Source organism: Micropterus salmoides, unplaced genomic scaffold (genome assembly GCF_014851395.1).
Source record: "Micropterus salmoides isolate LMB-PRFRI ecotype aquatic unplaced genomic scaffold, ASM1485139v1 Ms_hic_scaffold_14, whole genome shotgun sequence".
Lineage (NCBI taxonomy): Eukaryota > Metazoa > Chordata > Actinopteri > Centrarchiformes > Centrarchidae > Micropterus > Micropterus salmoides.
Genome location: NW_024040485.1, coordinates 8,032,980 through 8,049,358, shown reverse-complemented (window position 1 = coordinate 8,049,358; position 16,379 = coordinate 8,032,980). Strand labels below are relative to the sequence as shown.

General features: G+C 41.7%; 1 protein-coding gene across 1 annotated transcript in view; it reads right to left on the bottom strand.

The window, feature by feature from the left end:
- Positions 1-785: 785 nt before the first annotated feature.
- The window catches only part of LOC119901792 (zinc finger protein GLIS1), a 48,058-nt gene continuing 32,464 nt past the window's right edge, over positions 786-16,379 (bottom strand). The window contains exons 5-9 of the mRNA XM_038717475.1: positions 13,256-13,382; positions 11,523-11,679; positions 4,105-4,235; positions 3,890-3,988; positions 786-3,366 (exon numbers count right to left, since the gene is read on the bottom strand). Coding sequence (XP_038573403.1) covers positions 3,224-3,366; positions 3,890-3,988; positions 4,105-4,235; positions 11,523-11,679; positions 13,256-13,382 — 657 coding nt within the window. The 3' untranslated portion in view covers positions 786-3,223. The remainder of the gene's footprint in view (positions 3,367-3,889; positions 3,989-4,104; positions 4,236-11,522; positions 11,680-13,255; positions 13,383-16,379) is intronic.

The following is a 16,379-nucleotide window of genomic DNA, read 5'->3' as shown; positions in this document are numbered from 1 at the left end:
TATGCTGGGGTAAGTTTTAACAATTAGACAAAAGAAGCAAAAATGGATGCCACATCATATGATCTGCTTCAAAAAGAGGTATAATAGAATAAAATAATAAGTTTCTCTCTCTCTGCAACAGACTGCAATGATGACACGTGTGTGTTTGTGTGTGTCTACTAGAACAAACTTACTTAATAAATAAAAAAAGTCGTACACTTAATAAATTCTACTAAATTTGTAACTAATTAAAGAAAGTCTTTGTACATCTTTAGGTCTAACAAATAAACATCTGTGTGTGTGTGTGTGTGTGTGTGTGTGTCAATGTGTGTATATTCTTAATCAGAGTCACAGTCAGTGGTTACAGTGGGCCAGTAAACACCAGTATGCAGTACCAGCACTTCTACATTTTACTCTTTGCATACCGGGACTTATTCCTGCACACCAGCACTTTTCACAAGCTACCAGTACTCTTTGCTGCCATCTCCACCGGTGGAGACTGAGTAGGGAAAAGACTGGGTGCTGATACACACGCCAACATGTGAACTACATGTAAATGGAAGCACTGGTCACAGAGCTGACAAATGAATGCTGGGAACCCTGGAGTGCAGGCTAAGTGAACTCAGAGGCTGTAACAATATTTAAATCAAGAAAGTCCCTAGTTGTATGTAAAGGGTATGGTTATAATGCTTTTCAAAGAAGTGTTACAACCCACCCCAGGGAGACCCCGGTCTCCCTTAATGGGCTTTTTTTCACTGCCTTGTGATTAATCCAGAAAATTAGCCCTAAACAAACAAAAACAAGCATAAACAAACAGTTTTTTTTTATTTAGATATAAAACAGGTGCATTTACATACAGTCTATATACACTGTTCATTGACAATAATAAGAAATCTCTGACTTGCTACAAAATCAGTGTAAACATTTTCTGGTTGGTCATTTTTTTTAAGTCTCTGTGATGAGACAGAAAAGAGTGCAGAGAAGTTATTGTAAACACTGCGCACTTCCCTCTCACTGAATATAACACTGATAGAAACTATACAACAAACCTGTATAGGCACTGTGCTGAACCAAAAGAAGAAACAATATTTATTTAAAAAAAAAGGAGATTATGCTACTGTCTTGATCGTTGTTAGGTTACACATACTGAAACGTATTTGTTGGCACCTCTCAGTCCATGACAGACAAATCATAGACGATATATTTTAGTGCAGTTTTTGGTTTTGGTTTGTGTATTTATTAGTCCCAGAGTCATCCACACTGACCCACTCTGTACCAAAGACTGTATGTATATTATATGTATATACAGTCATTCAGACACTTGGTGGCAGTACTGCTGCAGTTTACTGTACACTCCAGTCTGCTGCTGTTCCCTCTTTTATCAATGACGCTTTGGTTACAAGGTAATTTAACTGTGTTTATGAACACACACTACAATCTTAAAGGAATAGCTTGACATCTAGGGGTATACACTTATTTGCATTCTTGCCGAGGGTTAGTAGAGAAGATCGATATCATTCCAGCAGCCTGGCTCATGACTAAGACCAAACACACTTCTCACATCACCCCAGTTTTAGCCTCTTTACACTGGTAACACATTTCTTTTAGAATCCATTTGAACAACCTGCTTTACTTACAATGATTAACAGTATATCAGTGAATCTTTTTCTTTCCCAGAAGGCCTTTTAGAGCCCATGTTGAGGTTGAGCGGTGATCAAGCTTTTGCTGTATTGGCGCCTTGGCTTTGGAACAGTCTTCCAGTTATAATTGCAACTCGGTCTGCTGACACTGTCTCAGCTTTAACATCCTGTCTTGAAACACATATTTAGAGACTTGTCTGACAACTCATTTGTTTGTATTATACAGATCTGTTGTGATTACTGTCAGTTTTTATGTTTATTTTTACACTGTCTTAATTGTTTGTTTTTATATCTGTGCATGATTGTCTTTTTATGCTGTCTCCCTGCACTGGAAAGCACTGTAGGCTCCTTGCTTGAACAGTGCCCCACAAGTAAAATGATCATTATTGTTATTATCATGCCTGTTTGGTAAATATGAAGCTACAGCGAGCAGCTGGTTAGCTTCTTACCTTAGTATAAAGACCATAAACAGAGGGTACCAGCTAGCCTGGTGCTGTCCAAAGGTAACTAAAGCTGGCTACCAGCATCTCTAAAGTTCACTAATTTACACGTTACGTCTTGTTTGTTTAACCTGCACAAAAAAACCTTAAAAATGTTACAAAGTTATGATTTTTAAGTCACACATAATCCTCCGTATTTTTACACATTAGACAAATGAGATATAATGTGTTTAAAGTTACTGGTAAGTTACTGGTAACATTTAGACAAAACCAGGCCATCAGTTTCCCCCATTTACAGTCTTTGTGCTAAGCTAATAAATGTTGTACAGTAGCTACATTTTTAGCATACAGATATGCGAGTGGATTGACCTTCTCATCTAACTCTCAACAGAGAAGAGAAGAAAACAATAAGCATTTTCTCCCAAAATGTACAAATATTCCTTTCTCTACTGCTTACACTGCTTAATGCATCTCGATATCAATTACAACATAATGGTTCCCAACCTTTTGGCTTGTGACACCTCAAAATGATGCTTGCCGAATTAAGGAAAAACTATTTATTTACTTTTATAGAAAAAAGTAACAAATAGAGAAAAGAGTTTTGTATAATATGTGAAGCAGAACTATATTTTTTTTGTTCTTTGGTATCTTCTTAATCATCCTTTGACCCCAGTAGATTTATTTATTGACCCTAGATAGGGAAACACTACATTATAAGATACCATTCTGATGGTTGTTTTAACATTTCCTGGAGGCAAAGCTGCTTTGTAGGCAAAGTGAAGTTCACTGGTTGAGTTTAACATAAGTGGCAGAGCCAGCGAGCCAGCAATCTGACTTTCTAATACATTAAACTAGCAAATAAAGCTCATAGCTCATTCAATCCAGATCACAAATGCTGTGGTCATCTCTGAATAAAAAAGTCACTGCTATTTACATTTATAATTTGACCAGATTTTCTCTTTTGGCTGTTCATGTTTGTCACTTTGCCAGCAGCTCTGCCTCTAGTCAATTTTGCACTTTTGTTTGTACCGTTAAAACTTAACTTCAGTCATGAATATGCCATATATTGTTGCTGTGATTGTCCCCCATCACACTCCTGCATGTTGAAGTTTGTCCTTAGGAAAACAAAATGATCTGATTAAGTTTTGTGGTTCTGGGTTGACATCATGAGTCCAGGTAGATGGAGTAGATCTGGTTGAGGCAGCGGTCTACACCTCCTGCCTGAAAGAGGAAGCTGTCGTCTGAGCAGGGAGACATGGAGTAACCCCCCCCTGCCTGGCCCTGCAGGTCCTGCAACAAGTCAAACTCTGAGAAGAGGAAAACAGAAAATGAATATGTTTTTTCACAGCAGCTCCTTTCTTTTCACGTGAAGGAAATTGGGCATGCAGTTCTTTCAATAATTACTCTTTAATCATCATAATCATTAGTTAAAAACAACATGAAAATCAGAAAGAGTCAGACATGCAGTACAACCCAGAAGCAATTAACACCAAACCCTCCAAAAACAAATTAAGCAGATGACAAAGGAATCCCCAGCAGATTCAGATTCTATAACATTCAAAGCCAGTCCTCATTTGAACATGTAGCATGGGAGTTTAACAAGCCTTTAGAAACAAAGTCTCTCCAGCTAACTCGCCTAGGTCTCAAGGGTTGGGTTTTGCTAGAAAAGAACTAGTTCGCACGACATACGGCATGACCACATTGAAAATCAAAAGTGTTTGTTCCGAACAGCCGTGGAGTGAAAAGACATCATAGAAAGGAGGGAGACACGTAGAAAGCACTTAGATTGGAGCATATGGGCTCATTTACTCTGCTTTAGTGCTATCTTACCTGTAGAGTGAGATGCAGAGGGATTTGTGAAGTAACCAATGGGTTCAAAGCCTCCATCACTGACTGTTTGAACCACCTTTCCCTCTCCATACAGACATCCTTGGAGAATCACACGGGAAATAGTAAAATGCCAAGAACAACACCAAAAGCTATACATCATACTGATATGGCGAAGCTGCTGATGTTGACACATGTACAGTGAACACCGTCAGTACCTTGCTGCTGTGAGAACAGTTGTTGGTGGCTGTAGGTTTTATGGTAGCCCTGTAACTGGACGTCTGCTCTGTCTGATGAGGAGCTCACTGGGCTGACGTCAGCGGACATAAACAACGATGCTGGCCGGTTCCTGTTGGCAATACAATACCAGGAGGCTGACTTAAACAGTCCTAAACATGAACATTTCTTTGAGTAATTAATATGACATATACAACCATGACAAATATTTCAACTTGATGCATGTTTTATTCATAAAAGATGCTTCAAACATTAAAGGAATAGATTGACAGATTTAGACAAGAAGGAAAGGATTATTTGAAAACTGCACATGTTAGTATGTTTGGCTAACTGATGCAGATAGTTAGCCTAATTACTGAGTTAGTAACCTAACCCAGCATAAATCCAAAGTCATTTCATGCTACAATATTTTATACAGGTTACTTGAAAAAACAAACAGTAACGATAGCACATCTATTGTGTACGTCTCGGGTTACGTATGTAACCCTTGTTCCCCGAGAAGGGGAACGAGACACTGCGTCGGTGACGGCACTATGGGAACGCCTCTGGGCGTGGCAGGGCTGAACTATGAATGAAACTACTCCAATCCTATTGGTGTTGCTAGAACGGTAGCGTGTGACGGCGTAACCGGAGGGGTATATAAACACGCTGGCACACAGGACACATTAGCCCTTTTCTATGAAGCAAGGCACTCCAGGCGGGGTGAGGTGTGGCACACCGACGCAGTGTCTCGTTCCCTTTCTCGGGGAACATGGGTTACATACGTAACCCGAGACGTTCCCCTTCGAGGGAACTCGAACTGCGTTGGTGACGACACTATGGCAACGAGATACCCACTTAGGCCACGCCGAAACCCCGCCTGCCCCCAGCGTGCAGAACCTGACGGCACGACTAGGAGGAGAGCGCACGGGTGCCGGGTGCAGAAGGAAGGTCCAGACTGTAAACCGGATGAAAGTGTGAGGGGTGGCCCAGCCAGCCACGTCACACAAATCCTGGAGTGACGCCCCTGCGAGGAGGGCCCAAGAAGCCGCCATGCCTCGAGTAGAGTGCGCCCTTATGGCCATAGGTAAAGGCAATACTGCGCACCTGATAGGACAGGGAAATAGTCTGAACGATCCAGTTGCTGATGGTGTGTTTAGAAGCAGGGAGCCCAGCCTCCAGAACCCCCGGGAGCATAGCGACTGCACCATGGCCTCGAGCCCTAGCGGGACTGGGGGCAAGAGGGAGAACCACAGGGGACAGTGCGCCGTCTCTCGGGACGCAAACAAGTCCACGTCTATGGGGCAGATCTCTTCGCATAATAACTCCACCACCTCGGGGTGGAGTCTCGACAGCAGGTCTGCTCCCTGATTCGTACATCAGTCGGACAGCAGTCTCTGCTGGGACCACAGGAGGATCTGATGTGCCAGTTTGCATAACGGGCGCGAGCGCAGGCCCCCCTGGTGATTCAAATAGGTCACCACTGCCGTATTGTCGGTTTTGACAAGGATGTGGCGACGGCGGAGAGCGGGCAGAAAACCCATTTCCAGGCAATTTATGTGCCAGGAGAAATGATGCTCCTCCCAGGAGCCTCTCGCAAAGCGGCCGTCCATGACCGCGCCCCATCCCGTGAGTGAGGCGTCTGTTGAAATAATTGTTGGGCGACAGATCGCTCCCAACACGGGACCTTGGGACAGGAACCAAGAGTTCCTCCATACAGACAGGGAACGAAGGCATCTGCTCGTAACCCGTATCAGACGGAGTGGATTTCCCCTTGGGGAGAAACCCTTGGATTTTAGCCACCACTGTCAGGGCTCTCATGTGCAGTAGTGCGGAAGGTATTATAATGGACGCTGCTGCCAGGAGACCCAACACCCACTGAAAGTGTTTTACAGTGATGGCGCGGCCTAACTGCACTCTGGTCACTGAGGATAAAATGGGCTCAATGCGTGCGGGAGACAGGTGGGTCCGCATCGTCGTTGAGTCCCACACCACCCCTAGGAACGTAGTCTGGTGGGCGGGCGTCAGCACGCTCTTCTTCGCGTTGAGCCGCTGCCCCAAACGCTGAAGGTCGGCGAGGACGACATCTCGATGCCGAACCGCTAACTCTCGAGACTGGGCCAGGACGAGCCAGTCGTTGATGTAGTTCAGTATGCGGATGCCCTGGAGCCTCAGCGGGGCAAGAACTGCATCCATGCATTTGGTGAACGTGCGGGGAGAGAGTGCTAGGCCGAATGGAAGAACCCGATACTGGTAAGCTGCTCTTCTTTTCTCTTCTTCGAAGGCAAACCTCAGGAACTTCCTGTGAGAGGGACGGATGGAGACTGGAAATAAGCGTCTTTGCTGATCTATCGTGACAACCCAATCCTCGGAACTGATGATGGCGGGGATGGTGAGCATCCTGAACCTGAATCTCCTCAGAGATTGGTTCAGGGACCGCAGATCCAAAATCGGACGCAACCCATCCGTCCTTCTTGGGAACTATGAAGTACCGGCTGTAGAACCCGGACTCCCTGACTCTCTGGCCCCATTTTCCAGCAGAGAGCGAACTTCTTGTCCCAACACCTGGCTCTGCCTGGCGTGCACCGCAGTCCAGACCACCCCGTTGAACTTCTGCGGGGGGTGGACCCGGAACTGCAGCCTGTAGCCAGCCCCTCAGGGCTGGTGGCCGGTGTTAGGGCAGAGCCTAGCTGTTTCCCCCCGTTTCCAGTCATGGTGCTGCTGACTGTAGCTATATATCTACCATATAGTTATGAGGGCTGTATTAATTATCTCATCTAACTCTCAGCAAGAAAGTGAATAAGCCAATTCCCCAAAATGTTGGTCTATTACTGACCAAACAAGACATAATAAAACTGGAAAACTTTCAAAGTCTTTTTTTAAAGTCGGATGAAAAAAAGGACGCTTCTCAACAACTGATATGTGACTGACACAACTCAATTACAATAGTAATCCCTTTGTTTTTTTTACTTTATTCCAGTTGGCTTTAACACCACTCCTGCTGAACTGTTTAAGGTTTCACATGTCAAAAAGAGATTACTTCAATGTTTCTTAAACCTTATTACCTCACTACTGAGCCAAGAACAGAGTAAAATTATGCTGGCGTCGTAATCAAATTATTTGTAATGTGACGGCTGACAAGAAGATCATGCAATTTCAAAATAAGAACAATTTAAATTAAATATAATGTCAGATAAGCAGCTTTGGACTTTACAAATATACTTTTCAGCCACTCTTCTTTCTTTTAAGGCAATTTCTATAACTTTATAACTTTCATTTGAATTAATTAGAAAAGTTTATTTTAATTTGGCTTCACTAAAGTAGAACATAAATGTATGATCTTTCATTCTTTATGCTAGTTACCATTATCTGTCAGTGTGGCAGCAGCTGTGTTATCAGACACAAATAAGACACATGTAACTTAGGTACAAAACAGTGTAGTTGCTATAAGGAAGCGTTTGCACCTCGAGGGGGGGGGCTATAATGTAGGCGGGCTTTGTGTGGAGCTGTATCCATCGCTACGCTGCAAGAATGTGCTGACTGTGCACAAACACTCTGACTTAACATGGAAACGAATGAGTCAGTGGAGCCAAGTCGACAAGAAGAAAGAAAGGCAGCCGAATAATCTCTCCAAGGAGATACGCAGCTGAACCTCCACCCCTCCTTCAAAGAGCTAGCTCTCAGCATTTCATGTGGCCTGAGAACTCTCCTGGATGATGTTCTGTAGCATATTGGTCCCCTGAGAGCCAAATGGCCTTGGTTTCTGCTGGAAAGGCTTTAGTGGCTTCATAAACAAGCCAGGCCTTGTCAGAGATACTGATGGCTGCTGGCCCAAGTGCCTCCTATATTCGCATCTGACCAGCTATAAAAAAAGGAAATGTTTGGAGATTTCTTTACATATCTATCATCTATCATCCCCAGGTCTCTTTATTACCCATTTCCCATGTCAAATGCTATTAAATTTAATTTAACAGCCTCTGCTGTCAGTGGAGAAATACAATAAAAGCCAAAATTAATCAGACTTTTTGAAACCGAAACTGATATAACTTACAGATGGCTGTGGGTTCCCAAGGTAATAAAGACCAGGCTTTGTATAAGATTATGTAAACAAAGTGGGCTTTGATATAGTATGACTGTTGAAATGTGCCACGATGACTGCGAGCCCCAAGAATTCAACACTTCTCTTGGATTCCCCCTGGTGGCCCCAGAACCATCAGAGCTGACCTTAACTGTAAACAACGCCGTCTGTTCCACGGCTTACATTCTTGCAACGCTGCAACAACATAGCTGAGATGTCTGAGCCATGCGTGGCCCTGCTGGGTTGATCTGTCGTTTTGTGGCCAGTGTGCCCAAACCTCTCCGATGCATGAGCTTAACAGAGGGCCCACGCCTGAGGGAGCGGCTGTCAGCACGACCTCAGGAAACTGTTTCTCTGATCATATTTTACTGGCTAAACCCCTTCATCATTCACTTTTTTTCTTCTTTCTAACTAACTACAGCCAGCTGCCCTCCTCGTATCTGGAATGAGAAGAATCCTGCCTGCAGAATTTAAGTGCTTATGTTTATATGCACATTATACTGTATGCAACCCTGCTTTAATCCATGGCTGCTTTTTAATAGCAGCACATTTGGACTGGATCAGGCGAGGGGATGAGTAGATTTACCAAAGGTGCCAGCTTGTGCGCGCTAAACTGATCTGTTTTCAGATTCAGTTCTGGCAAAGATGCTGTGGAGTACTTCTGCGATATAGATTTACTGGATCACAGAGGATCAAGCTGAATGTATGTAACACAGATGAAGATTTAATGGGATCTAAGCGCTACCAATCAAGTACTTAGAGAAACCAGAGTACACTTATTGCATGTCAGAGATACAGTAAATACAAAAATGTGTGGACATGTCAAACATTTCAGTTACTATTTGGATCCAATGTCACACGGAGCTTCTGCAAAGTAAACTTCATTGCTTCTCTTTCCTTCAAATTGTATAATAGCGTTTCTGTGTGAGAGCCATCCTGGTGAGTGTGCATGTATCTGATGGACACGCTGCTCCAAAAAGCCAATCCAGCTCCCCTCGACCGCAAAACACACAAACACTGCACATCACAAATACTCGTTGATGGACAAGTCTTAGTGCAGGGCCTCTGAATCCCTCAAGTATTAAATAATTAAAAGAAGTCGAAATGGCTCGTCTCAGCCAGTGTAAATACGCGGCTGGCTATGAGGTCAGAGCTTGATGCCGGTTCTGCCGTGAAGCAAAGATAATTTACTTTCACGTGTTTAACGTCTCGCTAAGTCATTTAGGGGAAAAACAAGTGCTTGTCTGGTATTGGCTTTGGCAGGCCATCATGTACTGCGGGCACCAGTGGGATTCTATGACATCCTCAGTCTCTTTAAAGAGACGTCAATGAACAGCTTGTGCATAGCTTCATGGAAGCTCTGGCTGCAAACTTGGAGGAGATGGAGGCTGAGAGATACGACAGTAAGGAAAATACAGTTATAAGTCCTAAATCACACATACACCCAAACACTTACCTAAACATCAAATTAAATGACTTGGTTTACTAAAATATATGACTTAACTCTTTAAATTGACAAGCTTTACACCTAAGGACCTTCTCAAGTCATGATATTCAGGGGAAATCCTGCAACTTTCATGAATATCCATCACCATAATTTTTTTTGCTTCAACTTTTTAGGATTTTCAAGGCCTCACTGAGGTTGGCACACATGCATTAAATTTTATATACATTTTTAAAATGTATTTTCACACAGTATTTTCAACAACTTCCCAAGCCAAATACATTTACTAGAATTTACAAAAAAACATAATTCACTAACTTTCAAGGATTTTCAAGGGCTGTTTGGGCACTGGACACACACTGAATAACAATGTGATGCTGTTTCATTTCTGACATTACAACATCGGTTTTTCATTTGACAGAAAGTACTTAGCACAAGGTTGAACCTTGCTACCATGCATGAAGGCCTTGAGATGTGATTGAAAGTTTTTTTAAAAATCAGCTTTTCCAGTAAGTAAACCTTGCGCTAAGAAATTGTTGTAGAACTGCTGTTTCCAAGGTCAATAATAAACCTTCAAACCCAACATTATAAGTTTGAATTTGTGTTAAAAGAGAACAACCCATTTTAACTAGCTTTTTAATTCCTTGGCCAAGACCTAAAGCCCACTTGAAAACAACTTGTAGAAAGTATGTGCATAATATGTGAAGATTTTATATCATTTATTAAACCACAAAAATGTTATTCTGGCCCTTATCAACTCTCTTTCATTGGACAGACTGCCTTTGTTGTTACTGTTGTGCCAATAAAAGTTAGTTTGCGGGCAATTCTTCAATGACCAATGATTTTAAGCCATATTGTTCAGAAACTGCTGCCCTGGAGGCTGTCAGCTGTATCTTTTCAGTCTCACTTCTACTTTTATACTGGGCTAGACAAAATTTGTCTCAGTTTACAGTACACATAAGTTCTGTGGCCTCCAAGTACCCAATCAGTGCAACCGCAAAGCCATAACTCCCTCTCTGGTGATAATGTCTCTGGTTTATTCAAGAATGCTTAAGCTCACATCTCTCTCCCTGTTTCTGGGCATGTGCTTTCCAGACACAGAGAGGCGAAGCAAAGTGACTGCGAAATTTTTAGAGTCACATCAAAACAGGGTCCGTGTATTCAAAATTGAAGCATGAAATCTGGGTTTGATGTTTTTAGACATTTAGAAAATACTTTAATTGATAAAATATTTTTTAAATGAATAGAGATGTTGGAGTGAACGCATGAAAATGCATTGCTTTAGTGACTGATTTCACATGCTGAGAAGAGCTGAAAACTGTGGTCAGTTTTCACTATTTTTATCTTCGGTAGAAAATAGCTCAGAATGAAAACTGCCAAATGCAAACAAAATCCCATTCAGCTCCATGTATTGGGTTGGCAGCAGAATTCCCTGCAGCAGATAACTCAAAACCACTAGGGGTAGTGGGAAAATATGATTTGGATGAGCCGACCATTTAAGTTTACCCCTGAGTGCATCATTAAGTAAAATACCCAGTTTTCCAAGAAACAAAAGCAATCTCACTTTGAAAACACATGATAGTAATAAAATAACAATATATTTTGTTTTATATTTATGGTACACAGCTGTATCTCATCATATGATACTTAATGGTTGCTTCTCTCTATGAAGAAATAAAGAAAGGGCAAAACCCTGGGACAGAAAATAGAAATGGGAAAAATAAACAACTGTAACATGTACTGTTTGGCTACCCATGAGCAAGGCACACCAACTATGAAAAACTGTAGAGTGTTAAGGAGAAAATGTATGTAAATTTTCCCTAAATGATTAAATAAATGTATTTGGGGATCCCACACATTTAACTTCACGGATCTACTTGCAATGATCTTACACTCACCCCTCTCTCATGCTCCCTGGGCTTGTTAGTGACGATATTGGGCTGTTGGCATCAAAGTTTCCCTCCAGACCTTGATACCCGGAGCAGGTGTCTGCTGATGGAGGGAGAAACTCTGAATTTCCACTGTTGTGGACAGTGCTGCTGTTTGAGTACACACCTGAAAAAGAGACATGGATTTATTAAAGCATTACTTCACTGAAAATCTATGTTTTGAGTATCCACCACAACATGTAAGCTTGGAAGGTAGTTGTGAAAACTTTGTAGGTTGCTCGTTTATGGAGGTTTGTGCAGCTATGCAGCTACAATTAGCTTAGATTTACAATGGAGTCCAACATCACACTAGTTTCATTAAAAAATTATTATTATTATTATTATTATTTCAGAACATAAATTATCAGAACATCAGAAAATTATCAGAACATACATAGAAACTCACTATTAAGCTGTCTGGCTAATTGGATAATTTGTTCCAAACACTCAAATGTTTACCAAAATATGGCTAAATACATACATAGCTACAGTTTATTGCTAGCACTGTTAGCTATGTTCGCCACCAACCTAAGCAAGCTAGAGTATCTAGAGTACCTCTTACTTTTTAAGAAAGTTTTTTTTCTGTTGTTGATCAACTAATTCAATCAATTGATCAATTAATCCACTAATAATTTAAGCACTAATGCAAACATAGAGGGTAAAATCTAAGCACAAAAAGCTATATTTATTTTAAGCTTATTCTAGCAAAAATATGCTAAACACACTGGCCATTCACATGGACAGAGGAGAAGTTAACAATGTTGTTAAGAGTTTCTACAGACATTTTAATAATTTTTTTCACAGGTAAACTGGAATTGAACTGGTGAACTGAAATCCATAGTAACAGTTCAAAGCCAAGCTACAGCTATTGTTCCCTGCAAAAAGGAGCAAGCTACAAACTTTCAGACATATTGCAAGCCCACATGGGGTGTTTGATACTAAAAACCTAGTTCTTTGGTGGTGTTCATTTATAGCTGTAACACAAATACCTGCCCGCCAACAGCAGGGCTTTCAACACTTGGCTTTGACTTAGTTTAAGGGCAGCTGATGATGATAGCATATGTCACCATAAATCCAGCAAACAAACAGTAATGTACATACACAGGTATATACATAACAGTCAGAGTTGGTTTCAGGCTTTAACAGTTGGCCATTCCTGATAAGGAGAAAGTCCTCTTGGGACATTTTCAAAATTAAACACTGACATGCTTGTTTCACCCTGAATAAACATAACTGGTAGTGTGCCGTTTGAGGCTTTTCCCTCAAAGTCTTCTGGGTAAAGCTGCAAGTAGTCTGAAGTAATAGACATGGACAGCTCTCCTGGACACTCTCCCTTCTCTTTTGCCAACTGAGCCTCAGTGTACCTGACAGCTTCTTGATCCCGGTTCAGCCATTGAAAGGGGGAAAAAAAGAGCTTGGCTGGAAAACCGGTTTGGAGAAGCTGAAGGACGAGCGGGGAGGGGGCCAACTCGCCCGCAGTCAGTGCCCGGTAATTGGACAAGGTAAACACTGGCATGATGAGCTATCATCGAAGGAATGGGAGAGGAGGGAGAGGAAAAGGAGCAAATGAGGCCATGAAAATGAAAAAGACAGCTTAACAGCCCAGGTGTTTGGGCAATTACCCTTTTCTTTGTTTTAACTCATTCCCAAAGAGGTGTTGGAGGCTAAACGCAGACTTTTGCTACTGTTTCATCTGTGCATACCTGTGAAGTCATCTAAGCGCGGTAAAGGCGAGCTGTTTTCTTGGTGTGAGGAGGCAGAGCTGTGGAGATGCTGCCTCGCCAGACAATCACTCAAAATGTCCGATTCCAGCATTGTGTGCACCTGAACCTGTCAAACACACAAAATACACATATAGATAGGTCATGATAAATATTTATTGTGGTACACTAGTATTATGTTTTCACGTTGGTGAGCATGTGCAGCTGCCTGCCTGCTTGTAGGGATGAGAGTAATTATGGTAAAGCTACAGCTTAGTTGTCTTCCAATTGTGTCTTGCTGTTGGGCAATACAACTCCCATGGAGCTAAAGTTTGAAAAGATTCAATTCTCTTTTGATTACATACAGTAGATCAATTGAAAACACAGTGAGATATCTGCAGGCAGTTTTCTACTGTTCATTTTTCAAAGAAGCGATACTTGAACCAGATGCCTGGGTCTTGTTTCGTCTTGTGATCCAGCTTTCTGAGGTATAAAATCCAGAAATCTTGTTAGGCAATCTTATTCCAAAATGTTCTAACAAAGTTAAGGCAAGACAATTTACTTTATTATCCAGCGTTAACAGAGCATCCCCCAGGATTTTCCAAAACAATTTATTGACAGCTCCAGGACTCAGAAGAAGCTCGCAAAGGACACCCAGGAGCCACAAAAGAGGTATGAATAATGTTATAATGGAACAATGGAAAATGTTGTCCCAAACCAGTGTTTATGAAGATACAAACTTCAAAAGATGTGACACATCAGCTCAAAGAAATGTATAACCGTAAGGAGTTTATGAAGTGCATGTTTAATATTTCAAAGTTCTTTTAAGCCCCACGGGGTTTACTGCAGTGCAGGGCGTGTTAGCCATGTCACAACTTACAAGCACACGTGGTTCTGTTTAAACCAAACAAGGCATGGGAATACACACAAAGCCCCAGTGTCACTCACGGTCCATAGAAAACAAACACGGCCCAGATAATGCTGAACAATAGGCTCCCTATTCTGACTTCCAGGGAGTGTGTGTAAGACTTTGTTTTGTTGTATTTCATCCTACTGAATCATAAACATGCTTACTCTCTCTTCCTCCTGCTGCTGCTCGCCATCTCATCTCTCAGAAACAAGGGTTCTTTGTGAAGAGACAAGGTGCCATCTAGAACCAATGAATATACTGTTCTGCTGAAGAAGTTCTTCAATAGGCAAAAGCCATTTCGCTCTGTTCTTGTCATATAACTTAATTCTAAAAAGGGGAGATAAATTTCACACTATCTTAATTTGCATAATGTTGTTGATATTGACTATTACCAGACAAACATAATTACTGTTACAAATACTCTCCTTTTTGAGAGTGTCGATGTATTCTTTCTCACTTCTTTGCTCCTGTCCTTGCTCTAGTTTACACACAATCAGGATCTCTATCCTTTTCATTTTTCTTTCAAGAAAGTCTGTCTCACCCTGTGTGCTGTGATCCTAACATTATTGTTCTGGGGCCCAAGCACCTCCGTGACGCATTACCTAAAGAAATAGTTACTCTGGATGCCATCGCCCTCCATCACCACTGTGAGGAATCTCTGAGTTATCTTTGATCAGGACATGTTGTTTAACTCTCATTAAGCAAATTTCACCTTTTCACCTAAATAATATTGCAAAAATCAGGAACATCCTGTCTAAAAACTAGTCCATGCATTTGTTCCTTCTAGGCTGGACTACTGTAATTCCTTATTATCAGGCTGCTCAAAAAAGTCCATTAAGACTTTTCAGCTGGTCCAGAATGCTGCAGCATGTGTTCTGACAGGAACCAGGAAAAGAGATCACATTTCTCCTGCTTTAGCTTCTCTGCATTGGCTTCCTGTAAAAACTAGAATAGAATGTAAAATCCTTCTGCTCACCTACAAAGCTCTTAATGGTCAGGCACCATCTCATCTTAAAGAGCTCATAGTACCTTACTATCCCACCAGAGCACTGCGCTCCCAGAATGCAGGGTTACTTGTGGTTCCTAGAGTCTCCAAAAGTAGAATGGGAGCCAGAGCGTTCAGCTATCAAGCTCCTCTCCTGTGGAACCAGGTTCCAGTTTGGGTTCAGGAGGCAGACACCATCTCCACATTTAAGAGTAGGCTTAAGACTTTCCTCTTTGATAAAGCTTATAGTTAGGGCTGGCTCAGGTAGTCCTGAACCTTTCCCTAGTTATGCTTCTGTAGGCCTAGACTGCTGGGGGACTTCCCATGATGCACTGAGCTCCTCTCTCCTCCTCTTTCTCTCCCTCTGTATGAAACCTCATCCCATTAATGCATGTTACTAACTTGACTTCTTCTCTTTCAGGTAGGCTTGTGCTTTCTCGTCCCTCTCCTCTCTCCTCCTATCACTTCCTGCAGGTGTTTCTGGCTCTGGAGCTGTGGAGTCTGGATCTGTGGCTGCGGGTCACCTGCTGCCCCCGTGTTCCTGCTCGACATCCTCTGCTACAATTATTATTACTAGTAGTCCTATTGTTATTATTATCCTTAACATTTCGATTATCATAAACACTACTATAAATATCTGTACCATTATTCATTCAGTCTGTACCAACATTACCTTTACGGTCTGTACCTCTATGTGTATATCTTGCCACCCCCCACCCCCCGTCTGCTCCTAAACTATTTGTTTGTTGAGTTGGGAATTATATTTTTTACCAATTCTGTGAAATATCTTTGAATTTGACCGGTTTAATAAAATTGTCAAATGTTATGTCGAATAATATTCTTCTCATGGTAGAAAACAAACAGCAGCTCTATAACTCATGTTTATAGAGTGTATATATGTGTTCTGTATACTGTAGTCTGTGTCTGATTTTATTATTGTATGACGAAGCAATGTACGATCCAGAGTCAAATGAGTACACATTCCTGGCAAATAAAGCTGATTCTGAAAAACTAATTTACAGAACTAAAGTGGATAATGAAATGAATCTTCTTTCCATACAAAATAAAATTTCAATAAAATTTTCAAGCAGGTCAAGCAGCAAGATTACATGACAATTCAATAATAAATATATAGTTTTTTAAGGAGGCGTCCTCGTGGCCTATAGGTTTAAGACGCTGAGTCAAGCTGTGTACCAACCTTTGTTGTGTCTCACTCTCACATTTCTGTACAA